The sequence below is a fragment of the Arvicanthis niloticus genome, chromosome 28, assembly GCF_011762505.2.
Source record: "Arvicanthis niloticus isolate mArvNil1 chromosome 28, mArvNil1.pat.X, whole genome shotgun sequence".
Classification (NCBI taxonomy): domain Eukaryota; kingdom Metazoa; phylum Chordata; class Mammalia; order Rodentia; family Muridae; genus Arvicanthis; species Arvicanthis niloticus.
Genome location: NC_133436.1, coordinates 9,927,664 through 9,944,903, shown reverse-complemented (window position 1 = coordinate 9,944,903; position 17,240 = coordinate 9,927,664). Strand labels below are relative to the sequence as shown.

The window sequence follows — 17,240 nt, the reverse complement described above, 5'->3', positions numbered from 1 at the left end:
ACAAACTTCTACTGCTTATTAGAATAGAAAAGACACCAAGTGATTCCCAGAACAAGTTTGACATCTTTTCTTCTGTGTCCTCTCATTGAAGTCAATTCTTTACCAACTGGCCAAAGTGTCCTGGTGTCATCCTGCTCAGTGTTTTCTAGTTCACACAGACTACGGCACAGAGACAACTGAAAGCCTAAATAAAAAAATTTAAAGGGAAAAGATTCACCAAACAAAAATATTAAAAACATGGGGCTTTTAACTCTTCCCAGTTGAAAGAGAAACTCCCTAGGAGAATAGGTAGCTGGAGGATGGAGAGAGTTCAGTGGGTAAAGTGCTTGTTGCACGATCGTGAGGAACAGAGTTCAGATCTGCAGGGCCCACATAAAAGATAGGTAGACGGTGCACATCCATTACCTGATCTGAGTACGGGAGGACACATACCCAGATCCCACTGACTTGCTGGCCAGCCAGTCTAGCTAAACTGGCAAGCTGAAGATTCAAGGAGACACTCTCAAAAAAGCAAGGTAAAGGGGCTAGAGAGATGGCTCAGTGATTAAGAGAACTACCTGTTCTTCCAGAGGACCTGGGTTCAATTCCCAGCAACCACATGGCAGCTCACAACTGTCTGTAACTCCAGTTCCAGGGGATCTGACACCCTCACACAGACATACATGTTGGCAAAGCAAGAATGTACATAAAATTTTTTAAAAGGTAGAAATAGCTCAAGATCCCTAATATTGTCCTACACACACACACACACACACACACACACACACGATGTTAGAATACATCATGAAGAGCAGCAAGTACTAACAGTAACACTAACTAGGTATTATGACATTATCCAGGGTCATGGTGCTAGCATCCCGGGCAGCTGAGAAGCACTGTCAGCGCTGATGAGAATGTAGGCTCAGTTCAGCTTTGCCCTCTGACCTGTGTAATGGACTCTATCAGTTTCCACATCCTTTGCCAATGGGCAGGCTTCACATACTACAACTGTCTACTGCATGTTCCTGCTACCCTCGCTTCTGACCTGCAACCAGCCATGTTAGTAATTAATCTGTGCGAGCCTTCAACATTAAAGATAAAGGGCTCGAGTTTAACATGGAGAGGAAGCCTTTGAGGGTTCTGGGCAGGGACAAGAGCAGTTCCTACGAATGTTTGTAAGATCACTCTGAGGAAGATGAGCTGGAGAGAAACCTCAGGCATCTAGGAAAATGTATAAAATACTTCCAGATGTCATTGGACACAGAAAAGCTCTAAGGAAAAAAAAAATTAAGATAAACCCTGGGTGCTAGAATTGGAGACAGAACGTGAAACCCAGGAGATGAGCAAGGACACGAAGTGCCTGCAGGCCCTCAGCTGTGCTCAGTGTAGAAGATGCCTTCTCAGGTCTCACTTGGGCTACATCTGAGATCTCCACTGAAAACAAGGACTTGAAATGTCCTTCTAAGACGGTATGAGAAAACTGCTATGAATGGCTACGCAGAGGACAGACCAGAGTGGTGGAGCTGAGAGAAGAGAAGCCTATTGACAGCTTCTGTTCTGCACTCTGCTTTGTTCAAGATGCTGGCCCCAGACTTCAGTGTGAAACCTCAATTTAAAACTAACAAAATGAGCCGGGCAGTGGTGGCACACACCTTTAATCCCAGCACTTGGGAGGCAGAGGCAGGCGGATTTCTGAGTTCGAGGCCAGCCTGGTCTACAGAGTGAGTTCCAGGACAGCCAGGACTACACAGAGAAATCCTGTCTCAAAAAACAAACAAACAAAAAAACTAACACAATGTCTTAGGCAACAGACTGTCAGATCAACCGTGGTCCTTGAGCAGCCTTGAAAAGGAACTGGATGTGAGGTAGGCAAGTGACAGCTGTTTCTTGGCAGCTGTGCTCCTGAGGTTCAGAAAGCCTATTTGTAGTTAAACATTTGACGCCACGGGCAGGCTGTTCCTGAAATATCAAAAACTAGGGCACCAGGGCATTTCCCCACAAATGTGCACTAACAAAGGGTCTGCATCCTCCTCTTTGTAGGGTTTTCTAGAGGATCATGGGAATAAATTCTGTAAAAGCGAGGTCTTATCCACTACAATGTAGGCAGGGAAAGGGTCACTTTACTCCATGAATATGCCACCAACCTTATAAATCAAAAACTTCTTTAAATCTGCAGCACAGAAACCACTACGCTATGACTGCCTCTGCCCACTGCTGACACACACAGACTGTCTGTCTGTCTTTGCTTACTTCATGTTTGCCTTTACGTGTCCCTCCATGGGATTCCTTCAAGAGGGACATCACCAAGAGACCTTCAGGTAGAAAGAAAACAAAACCTGCTCTGTGGGAATAAAGCTATCGTGTGTGTGGTGTGTGGAACTCTCTGGAAAACAATCATTTTATCCAGAAGTCCAAGGCAGGACACAATCACCAGGGAAAGCCAACACCAGCATCAGTGGGAACCGACACCCTAAGAGGGGTCTAATAAAGAATCTGGAGATTTAAAGATTATTGAGGAAGTGAAGGAGGAGAAGCCGACACTGTAGAGAGGATATGGAAGAGCAGGTAGCTGCAGGTCAGAAGGTGAACAGATTCAACAAGTGCCCCACAGCAACACCCTGCAGCTGCTGGCAGCTGTATACATGTAAAGGACTGAGCAGGCCGGCTGGACTGCAACTTAGGCAGATGGGCAGATGCTGTGCCATTCCCTGAGAGGAAGATCAGGGTAACGGTTAGGGCTGGGTCAAGGGAGGGCAGATTTGATCCAATAAATTCAAGATTCTTGTTAGACAACCAAGGAGAGGGCTGAATAATCAAACCTAGAGTTCAGGTTACAACACAGGCCGAGCTGTAGCAGCTCAAATGCTGAGGCTCAAACCCATGTCTAGAGTATGCTAGGCAAGCCCTTTGTCACTGAGCTGTACCCCAGACCTGACTATCAATTCTCAAGGTGCAATAGCAGAGTCCGCTCCTGCATCACTGTAAACGAGCTCACATGCTGAGCTAACTCCTGTAACCCGAGTCTTCCTTATACACATCTTGCTCTGATTTCCCGACACTGTGCAGCCCAGTGCAGAGTACAGTGTCTGTAACTGGGCAAATGACTAAGCCCGGCTGCTAGCCCCAGCACAGTGCCTTGCTAAAGTGGTAACACTCCAACCATTTGCTGAATAAGATAAACGCAGACCTTCTGTGCGGCCAGGCTCTGGCTGCTTTCACTAAGAGCCAAGGATGTAAAATACTGAAGACACTCATCAAGTTCTGTCTGAGGTAAAGAAGCCAGCAAATGCCTGAGTTCCTCTTCGGTGGAGGAGTCCTGAAGTAAAACACAGAGGAAGTCTTTAGACAAAAACTCCACATCTGAGGACAACAACAAAATCAGCCGAAGAGCCGAGGCCAGGACACACACACAGGTGAGGAGGGAGGACGGACAGTGGTGGTGATCTGGAATGTACTCACCCACCACAGTGAAGGTGCATAATCATTTATGTTAAGTTCTATGCTCCCACGCCTGCTATCACATTTAAAGACATATTACAGGGGCTGGAGGGATGGTTTCGTAGTTAAGAGCACGAACTACTGCTTCTGCAGAGGATGTTGGTTTGGTTCCCAGAACCCATGTGATGGCTCACAACCACCTACAACTCCAGTTCCAGACGGAATGCCCTCTTCTGGCCTCTACAAGCGCCCAGTGTACATGTTGTATATGTATATACATGCAAACTCCATACACACTCATAAAATAGTCTTAAAAATACACACACACAAAGTGACTGTCACAAATTGTGAGTCAGTGTTTACTTTAGGACTTCTTGCTGTCTTGACTCAAGATGAACTGTGCCCTTACTAATTAAGGATATCATTAAGTCTAGAGTGTAGTAATATTTCATTTTTCATGATAATTAATACCCTCTGGATTCAATTTCTATTTTTCTAATGATTGCTTACATCAAATTTCACTTTTGTTTTCTCCTCTAAGGAAGATGATCAAGAGGCTAAGAGCACTGGCTGCTCTTCCAGAGGTCCTGAGTTCAATTCCCAGCAAGCACATGGTGGCTCACAACCATCTATGAGATCTTATGCTCTCTTCTGGCACACAGGCATACACACAGGTAGAATATTATATACATAATAAATAAAAATAATAAAATAAAATAAAGCATGCTTCTGGCCATGGTTCTTACCAAGGGTATTTCTAATCCTTAGAGCATATTTAGCAATGTCTGAAGACAATTTTCTTTGTTACAACCTGAGGGACTCCTGTTATGCTAGGAGCAGAGTCCAGGAACACTGCTAAATATCCTAGAATATACAGAGCAGCCTCTCCCAGTAAAAAGTTAGTGATCTAGGATGTCAGGAGAACTCAGGTTGAGAAAAACCTGTTCTATAACACAGCAAGGCAGGCTGCAGACATGACTCAGCAGTCAGGAGCATACAGGGGTGACTCAGGGGTCAGGAGCATGCAGGGGTGACTCGGAGGTCGGGAGCATGCAGGGGTGACTCGGAGGTCGGGAGCATGCAGGGGTGACTTAGGGGTCAGGAGCATGCAGGGGTGACTCGGAGGTCGGGAGCATGCAGGGGTGACTCAGCAGTATGAGCAAGCACTGCTTCTGCAGTTTGGCTCCCAGAACTCACATCTGATGGCTTGCAACCACCTGTAACTCCAGCTCCCAGGATCTATTGCTCTCTTCTGACCTCCCCAGACACTAATCCTCACATGCGCACACCCATATTCTGACTTCTGCTTTGTGTCTAGTTCAGCTGTTCTTCAAAACCAGGCCCCGGCTTGCTGTGGAAGTTTATCGGAGCCCACACGAGGAACATGTGTCCATGCTCTCACTCCTTATTAACATGCTTGCTTACTTCTTTTAAAGACGGCAAAGGAGGGGGCGGGAGAAAAAAGCGAAGATCACTTTCTTTGCTTCGTGCCAAACCAATAAGTGTCCTCGGGTCACAGGCCTGAGCAATTATCCTGTACTGGTAGTCTGTTGTCAAAAAACAGGTTGTGTTAACATCGAGATTAACTTAAAAAAATTATCACAAGATTAAGTAAACAACTACTTGAACGCACCCCAATTCTTAACTATTCTACAACTTTGTAACTCCAAATTTCCCAAGTATTGTTCACTACTCAGCAGGTTTTCCAGTTTATCGTAAGAGATTTTCCTCAAATGTTTGAGTATGTATAGATGTGTATGTGTGTAGGTGTGTGTGTGTGTGCGTATGTTTGTGTGTGTAGGTTTTCATATTAAGACTGCTGAATCCTTTTCCTTCCTTGTATGTTTTCATATTTAGACAGCCTGAATCTTCTTCCCTATAGCATATCTCCTCACATACAGCAGAGAACACAGGGTGGCTGAGCGCGATCCGTGGTCCCCATTACCATGCCAGTGGTGAGCTCCTGACAGTTCCCGCACGGCCTCTAGCCGGGTAGCTCGATCGTCCTCCCGGCTCTTCCTCAGGAGCAGCCACACTGCACAGTCATGATCTTCTATGTCAACTGTGCTGAAGGAGTCTGCAAAAGGAATTCAACACACACAGACAGCAGTATAAACAGTTAAGACAACATCTGTGTGTACGTGTGGTGTACACACGTGTGCACACTTGTGCGTGTACCCCATATGCATTCCTATCTGAGTCAGAGTCTCTCACTGAAGCAGCTTGTCAGTCCGGCTGGGCTGGCTGGCCAGGAAGCCCCACAGACCCTCCTGTCTCTGTTTCCCAAGCGCTGCGATTACAGGCTCGTACTGTAATTATGGACTGGCTTTTTATGTAGGTTCTAGGTTATCTAAATTTAGATCCTCACACATGAAGGGAAAGCACTTTACTGATTGAGCCATCTTCCTAACTCCAAAATACTTCAGTTCTGTCATATTTTTTATATTTACAACATGTATTATATGTGTACTTTTATTTAATATTCTAACTTTTATTATGTGGTAATTCTCTTTTTCACTAAAAAAATTTTTTTGAAGCAGATTCAATATAAAAATCCACATGCCTGTCAAATCTAGCACCAGCAACTGTCACTCTGCCATACTGAGTCATCTGCATGTATGTAAGCCACCTACAGACAGGACAACTGTTTACCCTTTCAGGTTCAGTCTGCATCTCCTGAGAACAAATTTATTGCTGGGTCACATAAGAGGCAAAGGCAAGTGGATTTCTGTGAGTTCTAGGACAGCCAGGGCTGTGTAGAGAAACCCTGTTTCAAAAAACAAAACAAACATCTCTCATATACCCACGTTATTATCATATCCAAGAGCACTCACAAAAATAAAAAATCCAGGCAAACTCCACATTCAAATATTCACGTGAAACGTCTTTAAAGATGGCTTACAAACAGGATTTGGTAAGTTCTCTGTAGTCGCTCTTTTTTTTTTTTTTCCCGAGATAGGGTTTCTCTGTGTAGTCCTGGCTATCCTGGAACTCACTCTGTAGACCAGGCTGGCCTCGAACTCAGAAATCCACCTGCCTCTGCCTCCCAAATGCTGGGATTAAAGGTGTGCGCCACCACTGCCCGGCCTCTGTAGTCGCTCTTAATTCTAGAAAGTTATCCTGTGTATTCTCCATGAAGTCAGCTTTGTGAGGAAACTAGGACAGCGTTTCATTGTTCCTTCTTTGTTGTTTGAGACGGGTTTCTCAGTGTAGCCCTGGCTGTCCTGGAACTCACACTGTAGACCAGACTGGCCTCAAACTCAGAGACTTGCCTGTCTCTGCCTCCTGAGTCCTGGGATTAACAACTATGCCTGGCCAGGACAGCGTTTCAGAGCTAACACCAAACTGGAGATTTGATAATATGAGAAAACAAGGGAGTTATTTTCTTACAAAGTTTACATTCTAACTATTTTATAAAAGAATATTCACTCCCAGCAGTTACTTAAGTATCTTAACATTATAGTCACACAAATGGAACAAAACTGTCTAAAGCCCTTAAGCTGTAAAATTAAACACAGCCAAGAGGAGGTTCTTCAGCCAGTTTCTGAGAGTTAATGAAACCTAAGACTATGTTCCCGTCTTGGCTGACTGTCCACGTGACCTTCAGACCGCTGCCGAGGACCCGTGACTACACGTACCAGCAAATGGGCTCCGCAGTACCTGGGCTGCCGCCGCCAACGCCTTTCTTACTGCTCTGTGAAGTTCTTTTCTTGCCTGCCAGACAATCCCTAAAATGATGGCAGCAAGTAAGAGCAAATGTGCGCTTTTGATATCACGCTCCGACACTTCAAAAAGAAATACATAAACCAGGCTCCAAAGTTTATCAAAAAGAACATTAACAATAATACCACCCGTGACCTTTTATTGCCACTGTAAGTGACAACACATCCCCACTGTGTTGTGGGAACACAGACTGCTTCGGACTCAGAACAAGGTCAGGGAGAAAGAGAACAAAGTGAGAAAGTATCTACAGCAGGCCTCATGAAGAACACAAGCTGACCAGTATTCAGAATGTTCCCTGTAAACAGCTGACCTAGAACAGAACTTGGAAAATGCTTTAAGAATGAGCTTGCGCCTTACCAGACAGTAAACATACGACGTGATAACAGTCTCCATAACTGAAACTGTAAGCAGCCCAGATGGGTGCTGAAGCCCAAGGAGGCAGCGCAATAAAGATAGCGTGGTAGTAATATATGGTTCACAAGCAGCCCACCCCATGCAGGGCTGTGACCTGCTCACAGGTACACGAGGGCTGGCATTCTACGATAGCTACAAGGCGGAGTAGATTGAGGGCTCACCAAGATACCCAGAGCCAAAGGGACCTTCTCTAAGCCAAAATCACACCTCTACCGAGTAACCAAGAGGTCAGCATACAACCTTGATGTGGAGGAGATGTCCTATCTCACATGGACAGACTGCTCAGTATTAACAGACAGCAGCAATAAATAAGTGGAATTCACTTTTCTCGATCTGTTTCCTGAGCTCAGATGCATGAGTCACTCCCTACAGTATGACAGTCTTTGAGCTGAATAGCAAAAACAAGTATTTGCAAAACTGAGCTGATGGCTCCCAGGCAACAGGGAACCCAGAGTTGGACACAAGGACAAGGGCCAGTCCTTTGTTCTAAAGGAGCTAAAGACTTGGGGAAACACAGAAGCCCCAAGTCTGGTCATCAGTTAATGGTTGGTGTGGTGGTCCCCATAGGCTTATATATCTGAATGCTTGCTCACCAGGGAGTGAGACTCTCTGATAGAATTGGAAGGATTAGGTGGCCTTGCTGGAGGAAGTATGTTACATAGGCTTTGACGTTTCAAAGAGCCCATGCCTGGCTCAGTCTCTCTGCCCGTCTACAGATCAGGATATAGCTCTCAGCTCCTGCTCCAGCACCTGCCTGGATGCCACCATGCTCCCAGCCATGACAACCATGGGCTAAGCCTCTGAAACTGTAAGGAAGGCCCCAATTCAATGCTTCCTTTTATAAATAAGTGTCTTGGTCATGGTCTTTCTTCAGTCTAATAGAGCCGTAACTAAGACACTTGGGAGCCTGGCTCCAACCGGCTATACTGATCCTTCCAGAATGACGAGTCTACTTGTCAAAACTGTACTCAAAACAGACCCACTTCTAAATTTTATGTAGCATGAAACTTACCACGGCTGTCTAATCCATCTACAGGAGCCTTGTGCACATAGATGTAAGACTTCATTTTTTCTCTTTCCACCACCTGAGTGTCCAACGTTAAAGATCTTCTCAGGGCTAGCACTTCGTATGTAATAAATAAAGAACCCCTAAAAAAGAAACAAAAAGTTCCTCACAAATCAAGATCTAGGAAACTAGCATATAGTAATGTATAAGTGTCACTTTACATGTGGTATACACACGTGTACATGTGTATATGTTCATCTCAGTTTAAAATAACAAGTGAGCCAGGCAGTGGTGGCTCATGGCTTTAATGCCAGAACTTAGGAGGCACAGGCAGGGTGGATCTCCGAGTTGGAGGCCAGTCTGGTCTACAGAATAAGTTCCAAGCTAGCCAGGGTTAAACAGAGAAACCCTGTCTTGAAAAATCAACTAACCAACACACATACACATACACATACACACACACCACACACACATACACACAAAACTCAGCAAGTAGCCACATGATTATATCTAAGCAAGAAACACAAGATGAGAGACCCCAACATCACAGTGCGTTCGTGTTCTCTCTCTCTCTCTCTCTCTCTCTCTCTCTCTCTCTCTCTCTCTGTCTCTCTCTTTCTCTCTCTCTCTAGCAATAATCTTAATGTCAGTGTTTCACATCGTGGGTCTGCTACCTGAGTGCACATCTGTAAACACGGTGCTTGGTTTGGCCTTACTTTAAGCTCCGTGTGCACAGACACAGGCTAGGTATGTTCTTTTATTCAGCCTTACGTTCCTGTGACTCATTCACACTACTGTACAGTTCTCTCACAACACAAATACACTTCCCACAACTTACTTATCCACTCACCTGCAAATGAATACTCATGACATCTTTAGTTTGACTCTATTACATACAGAGCCATTACTCAAATTTATGTTCACATACACTCCTCAATGGAGGCACGTTCAACCTCCCGACAGTCCACATCCTGTGGGTACTCTGTGTTCTCTACAAGTCTCTTCTGTTAAGATTTCCAACAAGAGCATCATGAAACCATTAATACTGGAGGGTAAGCATCAGTACTTACCCAACAATGAGAGATCCAGTAAATCTTATTATATTTCCTTCAAAAAGAAAGAGATACATGACATATTATACTTACTACCAGTGACTATCAACCCATGGCAGCACTGAGGAGGCATGATTTAGAGCCGTGGCTCACCCTTCAAGCTTCTGCTCTATTACCTCAAACCAAAACACCAGAAGTCAGGTCCCAGCCACTGTTCTACAGCCAGGCTTGCAGGCCCATCAAGCATAGCCAGTAGGAGTTTCTGCAGCCAGAGGCAAGATGGGTCAGGTGGGGTCACCAAGCTGCCCAGCACCTTCACTGAGGGACTCTCAAGTGGGAATGAAAATGACTTTTCCCCAAACAATCACACTGTCCTTGGCACTTTAAGCAACAGAGATTACATGGCCCCATCTAAAATACTGGCAACAAGAGTATAAGCTTTTGTTTGGACCTTGGAAACATTTTAAATATATATATTTTTGCCGGGCAGTGGTGGCACACGCCTTTAATCTCAGCACTTGGGAGGCAGAGGCAGGCAGATTTCTGAGTTTGAGGCCAGCCTAGTCTACAGAGTGAGTTCCAGGGCTACACAGAGAAACCCTGTCTCAAAAAACCAAAACAAAAAAAAAATTAAATATATATATTTTTTAAAATATTACTGGCAGACAGGTGCCTATCCAATCCTGGACAGCTGAGAAGAAAGGCTGGCCCTGCACTAAAGTCAGACACTTGTGGAAATCTAGACAGGGAGACACTTCCCCAGGAACTCATGGGCCTCCACAGGAGGTCCGCAGGGGGCGATGCACAGATTTCCTGACTGACTCTGGGGATGGTCTGACTCTGTGACGGCTCTTTGGTGGTCTCTGGCCCTCAACATGGAGCAGCCAGTGCTTTCTTCTCTGCTCCTGCCTGTGCCTCCTACTAGACTCCCAGTGTCTCTCTCAACACCGGGCATCACACAGGAGCTTGTGTGCTTTAGACACCTGCTCTTCCCCTGAGCAGTATCCCAGCCTCCTAGACTGTTCCTTCTCCATCTTCACGGCCGTTCTTCCCTGTTCTCCTCCACTAAAAGTAAGTGTGACACTCTGCAGGTCACTGTACTGGAGATACTGAGAGAAGGAAAGAGAAAAGCCTTCTCTATCTCTACTGCTTCTGCTTCTTTTATATTTACAATTCAGAATCAGAGTTCCCTGGATAAAAAAGAATCGACTGCAAAAATAGGTGCGCGCGTGCATGCATGCGTGCGTGCGTGTGTGTGTCTGTGCGTACACATGCTCTCTCTCATGCAGAGGTGCACAGGCCCATGCATGGTACATGAAGGCCATAGGAGGACATCTACCCTGCTCTGAAACTCTCTGCTCTGTTCTGCTGCTAAGGGTCTCTCACAGGACCTGGACCTAGGCTGACAGCCAGCAAACCCCTTACCTCTGTTCCACACTTCTCAGTGCTGAAGTTACAGGCGCAGGTACTACACCAGCTTTTTACTTATGTGGGTGCTGGGGATTTGAACTCAGGTCCTCATGCTTGCACAGTAAACGTTCTTATCCACTAAGCCTCTGTGCCAGCCCAACAGATTTTGTTTTGTATTGTTTGGGGAGACAGAGTCTCCCTGTGTAATTCTAGCTAGCCTGCTTTCTATGTTTAGGGAGGGCCCCAAACTCAAAAGATCCATCGCTTCTCTCTCTTGAGCTCTAGGATTAAAGGCATGCCCCACCCACCCAATTCCTACAGCTACCTTAAAGCTTCTAAGGAAACACCATAAGGACAGGGACTTCGTCTTACTCAACACCTTAGTCTCCGGGCTGAAAATAGCACCTGGTGCACGGTAGACAGTCAATAAATGTTTATTGTCAAATACATGAAGGCTGCACAGCCTTGTTCTGCAAATAAAAGAATCAGTGCTGGGGGAGCTATATTATTTCATCCTTCTGTTCAACAAGCACAGCAGGAACACCTCCCAAATGCCACGGATGACACTAAGCAAAGAAATAGAATGATGAACATGACACTGCCCTCTGGGCTTAACTCATGGGAGGAGCCAGATAACTAACCAGGTTCTATACTGCATGGCCTAGATGGTCAGGGAAAGTTCTGGGAAGAGAGTTGGGCAACAGTGTGAGATAAATCAGGGCAGATCCCTTGCCTGCAGTGTGGGGTAGATGAGGGTGGATCCCACGCCTCCTCAAGACAAGGAGAACATTCTCCTTGCTCAGCACTGTATGTAGAGGTACCCAACTCTGCAAGAGCTAAGTAAATGTGTGCTGATGAGAACACAGTCATAATTAAGAATGGAAAGATGATCATGAACAACTGAATGGCCAGGACAATTTTTTGGCTCATGTATGGCTCTGGACTTACAAACTTAGTGTGAATCATTAGTTCAGAAAGACACAAGCAAACGAGAGACTCAGCGTTGACTATTGATTTGGCAGCGCTTTCCAGGAAAGCGATCACAATCCCATCACTATGTTTATGAGAAAATGGAGGCCTGGAACTGTACTCACGGATATTTCTCCAGGGCGTGTGGCTTTTTGATCGGGAAGCAAAGGTTCCTATCCTTCTGCAGCAGATGACACAGTAGGCAGCAAGGGACATCCTGTGTTGGAAAGTAATTGTAATGAGGTTAATTTAGTAAGTATATATTTGAAACCTTTTCTTTGACCCTAAGGACATATCATCATCACAGTGGGCCACTTGCAATCAGATTACTCAAAAAACTAAGGAAAAAAAAAAGTCACCTTAAGGGCTTCACCCATGAAAACAAAGCAGACTTTACGAGAATAAAGTTTGCTGGCACTTTCATTATTGAGTTGTGTTCAATTGTAAGTGTTAATTAGTAGAAAACCACGAAAATTTAAGTATATACAACACAATGCATGTCTGCTCTTGATAAATGAAGGCCCAACAGCCATGGAGAGAAGCAGAAAATTCCCTCTAGGGCAGCTAATGTTAGCTGACAACCAGCACTAACTTCCCGGCAAGTGCCGCAGCTCTAGTCTAATCAGCCCCAGTTGACCCTATAACTCTTGTCCTTGAGAAGTAATATATAGCAGCGTGGGCCATTCGGCCTTGGGATGGTTCATGTTGCTGCAATGAGCCAATGCACGCAGTGTCTAAATATTCCTTTATATGTTATAAACTGTTTCTCTGAGACAGGGTCTCTTACATAACCCTGGCTGTCCTAGAACTCACTGTGTGGACCAGGCTGGCCTAGAATTCACAGAAATCCAATTGCCTCTGCCTCCTGAGCACTTTTTATAAGTAAAAGTCTCTGTGTTGAAACTGTACTTCTGTGCCTGGCCCTTGTGGTAGTCGGTTTGATTATAATCCTTGATCAAGAGCTCATCTTGTGGGGCTGCTTCCTGTGAGGAGTCCTGTGTGCTCTGGTCTATGATATGTGTGAAAGATCTGACAGGACTGTCACACACACTTCAAATTAATGGGCTTAGAACATGGACTTAAGAGTTTCAATGTCCAAGGCAGAAGAGACAGTTCAGCTGGTAAAATGTTTGCAGGAAAAGCTGAGGGCCTGAGTCTGGATCCCTAGTGTGCATGTCACAAGCATGTGCCTATGAGTCCAGCACCGTGGAAGCAGAAGCAGGTTTCCTGGGGCTTGATGGTAACCAGCAAGTCTAGCCAAAATGATGAAACCCAGCTTTGGTGAGAGACCTCGTCTCAAAAAATAAGATAGAACAAAGGAAGTCGTTCAGTGATGGTAAGGGTGCCTGGACCAAGCTTGATACCCTGAGTGCAATCCTGGAGATGCACAAAGTGGGAAGAGAGAATCGACTCCTGAATGCTATTCTCTGACCCTCAGCTGCTGTGGCCCATGTTATCTCCCCAAGCCCACAGAAATACTAAATAAAATAGGAATATGAATTTTCTTGAGAGAAGGTGGAGGATGATTAAGGATGCTTGTCATTGATTCCCACGCCACTGTGCTCACATGTGCACACACGCAGGTACACACACTCAAGGGCTCTAATGTCCATTTTCTTGTGCTGCTGCTAAAACCAAGTTTCACACTGTTTCCTTGATCTCATAAGAAGACATTTTCCAGTCTGTTTCCTGGAATACAGTCCTTCAAGACTGTCCTATCAAAGCTCAGCTAACCCATTAAAAAGTGGGATTCATTCTCAAATATTTTGGATCTCTCCCGATTTCTATATTATTCTTAGCTTAATTCCACCATGGTTAAAAGCAAACTTCAGAAGTCCAACTCTTGCAAATCACACTCAGGTCTGTATTATGGCACAGAATGGGCCCTATCTTGATGACGGCTCCAGACATACTTGAAAAGAACAGGTAGTGTATTCTACAAATGTCTATTAGGATGAACTGAGAGCGCTTCTCAGGTTTCCTCCTCTTGCTGGTTTTGTCAACTCATGCTATTGAGAGGATGGAAGTAGGGGCCACAGCAGGATTCTGAACTTAACTCTGTCATGTGATGCTGCCAGTTATGCAGTGTTAATAGTTTTTAAAGACTTGTTTAAATAAGCCACATCTTAGTCCCAGCATTCAGGAGACAGAGGCAGGTGGAGCTTGGAGTCTAAGGCAGCCTGGGCAGGTCTTCTTTGTAAGATGGGGCACAGGGGAAGCAGGGACAGAAAACAGCCAATTCATAGATCTTTTAATAAAATGCAGATTCCTAGATACCTGGCTGTGTCTGCCCAGTGTTACAAGACTAAAATCACAGTGTTTTTCTTACTGAAAACTCTGAGGGGATCCATTCACAGCCTTAAGTGGGTTTTTAAAAGATTCGTTTATTACATATATATATAATATGTTCATATATAAGATATAATTAGCCACTATGTGCTTGCTGGGAATTAAACTCGGGTCTTCTGGAAGAGCAGCCAGTGCTCTTAACAACTGAGCCACCTCTCCAGCCCAGAATCTCACATCTTCAATGTGATGTATTTCTAGACACCTTTAGTTTTGAATGCCATCATGAACAGTGTCTCTATTACTAAAATTCCTGGTCATTAGTGCTGCTATAAAGTTCAATTTCAAAATCTTCCTGACAGCCATCCATGGCTGATACTTCCTAACCAAAGTAACCCTTCTAGCCTTGTCACATATTTTGGCACCTTTCTGTTCATCTGTCTGAATAGAGAGTCTCTGTTCCCAGCAAAGTTAATTACGTGTTCACCTTTGCACCACGAGCGTCTAAGAGAGTGTCTCTGGTACACATCTGGTGCTCAGAGATGTCTAGAGGATTCCAGTCAGTGGAAAAGCAAAGGGGTTTGAGGTGAGCATAAGAGATGAAACCATTTGTATTTGTCAGGTGGAGTTCAGGTTACCCACAGGTCATTAATGTGCAGGTGTGAGTCCAGAACCCACAGCTCAACAGTAGAGTTCATACACAGGACAGCTGAGAGTTGTAGGACTTTTTTTTTTCTTTCTTGCTTTTGCTTTTTGTTTTTTGAGACAAGGTTTCTCTATGTAACATCCCTGGTGGTTGTGGAGACTTCTTTTCCAACTCAGAGATCCCCAAGTGCTGAATGAAAGGCCTGCACTACCACTGCCCAGCCGGAGGACTGAGTTTTCAAAGAGGAAGATATAGTCAAAAGAAAATAAGAAAAGCAAAGACAGTTGGGGCAGCTTTAAAAGAGTGGGGTTCATGGTTCCTGAAGAAGCGAGGAACTCTCCCCTAAGTGTGGCAGAAGCAGAGTTCACATGATGGACAGCTGTCTTGTTTGGGGAGACAGGAGTGTGTAGAGCAGTTAAAGAACCGGGAAGGAGGCTCCTGTGCGCAGTTGGAGATGGGTCTTGAGTCTAAATTAATACTCCTTTTTAGACCTACAATATGATCCCACCACACTACTTCTGGATACATAACCAAGAGTCAAAGTCCGCTCGATCCAGAGATATCAGCACATCAGCGTTTTACTGTTGCACTGTTCCTGGTAGCCAAGTGCAATCAGCCTCGGCATCCAGTGGAGCAGACAGATAAAGACAGTGCTACAGTCTCATTCGGCCATAAAGGAGAATGCAAAGTCCTCACCTGAAGGATGTGGCAGAAGAGGTCACGATGCTAAGTGAAGCAAGCTAGACCCACGATGACAAACACTGCACGCTGTCTCATGCTTGTAATTTAGAGAGAGAGCAAAAAAGAGCGGGGGGGGGGGGGGGGGGGTGTGTCTATGTGTGTGTGTTAAGGGGGGGAGGGGCATGAGAAACAAAGGTAGACTCCCAGGGTGATGGAAGGGAGAGGAGGTGTTAAGGGAACAGAAATGGTAATGGGGTTTGTTATCTCTCTGTCTGAAAAAGCCGCAGTGGCTCATTTGGGCATAATTATGTTCACTTAATATAGGCAAACAAAACTACTCCTCCCTTGTCTACCTTTTAATAACAACTGGTTGCTGCCTACCTTTCCAAATATTTTAATCGTCTTGGTAAAATGGTATTTAGACCACACTTCTGTTTGTCTAATGCACTGTGAAATTTGAGCCCTTGCACCTTTTGAGGAAACTTCAGGTCACAGGCAGATTGTTCTGAAGTGAGTGGCCCTTTAGGTACCACCAACTATTTATGGTAAGGATGTCTAAAGCCTCTTAAATTATGTAAAAGAAGAATGAAAAAAAACCAGCGTTTCTACAAAATAAATAAATAAACAACAATGACAACAATAAAAAAGGAGTGGGGTACAGCAGATGTGGGGGGAAAAATAATAAGAGGACCCAGGGATGGCAAGATGGCTCAGCAAATATGGCTCTTTCTTGCTGCCAAATGTGATGAACAGAGTTAGATCGCAGGGATTCACATGCTCGAAGAGAATGGACTCCTTCAAATTGTCCTCTGACCTCTTGTGAATTGGGTAACACACATGACAGGCCTGGCCCACATATACATACATACATACATACATACACACACACACATGTAATAAATACATTTTTTTAAAAAAGAAATTTGAGGAGCTGAGAGGGAAACAGGTGGAAGGGTGAGACTGGTTAAAGGGAAGTCAGGTGTAAAACAAAGATCAGCATGAGCTTAAATGTGGAAATATAATTTAACCTAAGGATCAAGAAGCCACAACTACCTCCTGTCTCAACTGCTGAAAACTCAGCTCCATTAAGACTACAGATCAGAATTTGAGAATTGGATTAACCTCAGAACCTTCTGGAGGCCTTCGGCTTAAAATGACGGTTACTGGGATGAGATAACATTCCAACTATTCAATCCCCCAGGTCAGAGAAGAGCAAGATGTGTCCCACTCAGGTGTGGCTCATGAGAGCACAGAGCCCAGGATGGTGCACCTTTCATGCAGGTGCTTTCCTCCAGGTCGCAGTGACCAATCAAGAAAGGGGCCAAAATCGGGCCCCAGGTGCCGCGGCGGGTCACCAGGTCCCTCGGTGGCCGCGCGACCTCCGTGCAGGGCTACGGCCCTCCTCTCCCGGGGCTGCGGCGACGCCCTTGCCCTTCCTCCCGCCGTCCGTCTGTCCGTTCGCCCGTCCTACCTGCCGGCGCAAGGACTCTGGCAGCCCGGACCGCTCGCGGGTGGCCTCGGCCAGCTACAGAGCCCACCCTCCTCCGGCGCCACTGATAACCTGCGCCCTAGCCCGAAGGCAGTGGGCACGTGACCCCGCCTCTGCTAGCTTGGTCCCGCCCTTAAGCCCCGCCTC

General features: G+C 45.4%; 1 protein-coding gene and 1 long non-coding RNA gene across 3 annotated transcripts in view; one reads left to right on the top strand and one right to left on the bottom strand.

Annotated features, from left to right (window-relative positions):
- Positions 1–17,225, bottom strand: part of Serac1 (serine active site containing 1) — a 33,957-nt gene extending 16,732 nt beyond the window's left edge. The window contains exons 1-8 of one of the 2 annotated variants that reach the window (XM_076926699.1): positions 17,076–17,225; positions 12,117–12,208; positions 9,631–9,667; positions 8,567–8,703; positions 7,056–7,145; positions 5,363–5,494; positions 4,843–4,964; positions 3,167–3,295 (exon numbers count right to left, since the gene is read on the bottom strand). In XM_076926699.1, the coding sequence (XP_076782814.1) occupies positions 3,167–3,295; positions 4,843–4,964; positions 5,363–5,494; positions 7,056–7,145; positions 8,567–8,703; positions 9,631–9,667; positions 12,117–12,207 (738 nt within the window). In that variant the 5' untranslated portion in view covers position 12,208; positions 17,076–17,225. The remainder of the gene's footprint in view (positions 1–3,166; positions 3,296–4,842; positions 4,965–5,362; positions 5,495–7,055; positions 7,146–8,566; positions 8,704–9,630; positions 9,668–12,116; positions 12,209–17,075) is intronic. The other variant, XM_076926700.1, reaches the window with a different exon arrangement.
- Positions 3,257–4,138, top strand: LOC143440076 (uncharacterized). The gene is made up of 2 exons (XR_013107970.1): positions 3,257–3,392; positions 3,959–4,138. It is a non-coding gene; the product is annotated as an uncharacterized LOC143440076 (long non-coding RNA).
- Positions 17,226–17,240: the final 15 nt, after the last annotated feature.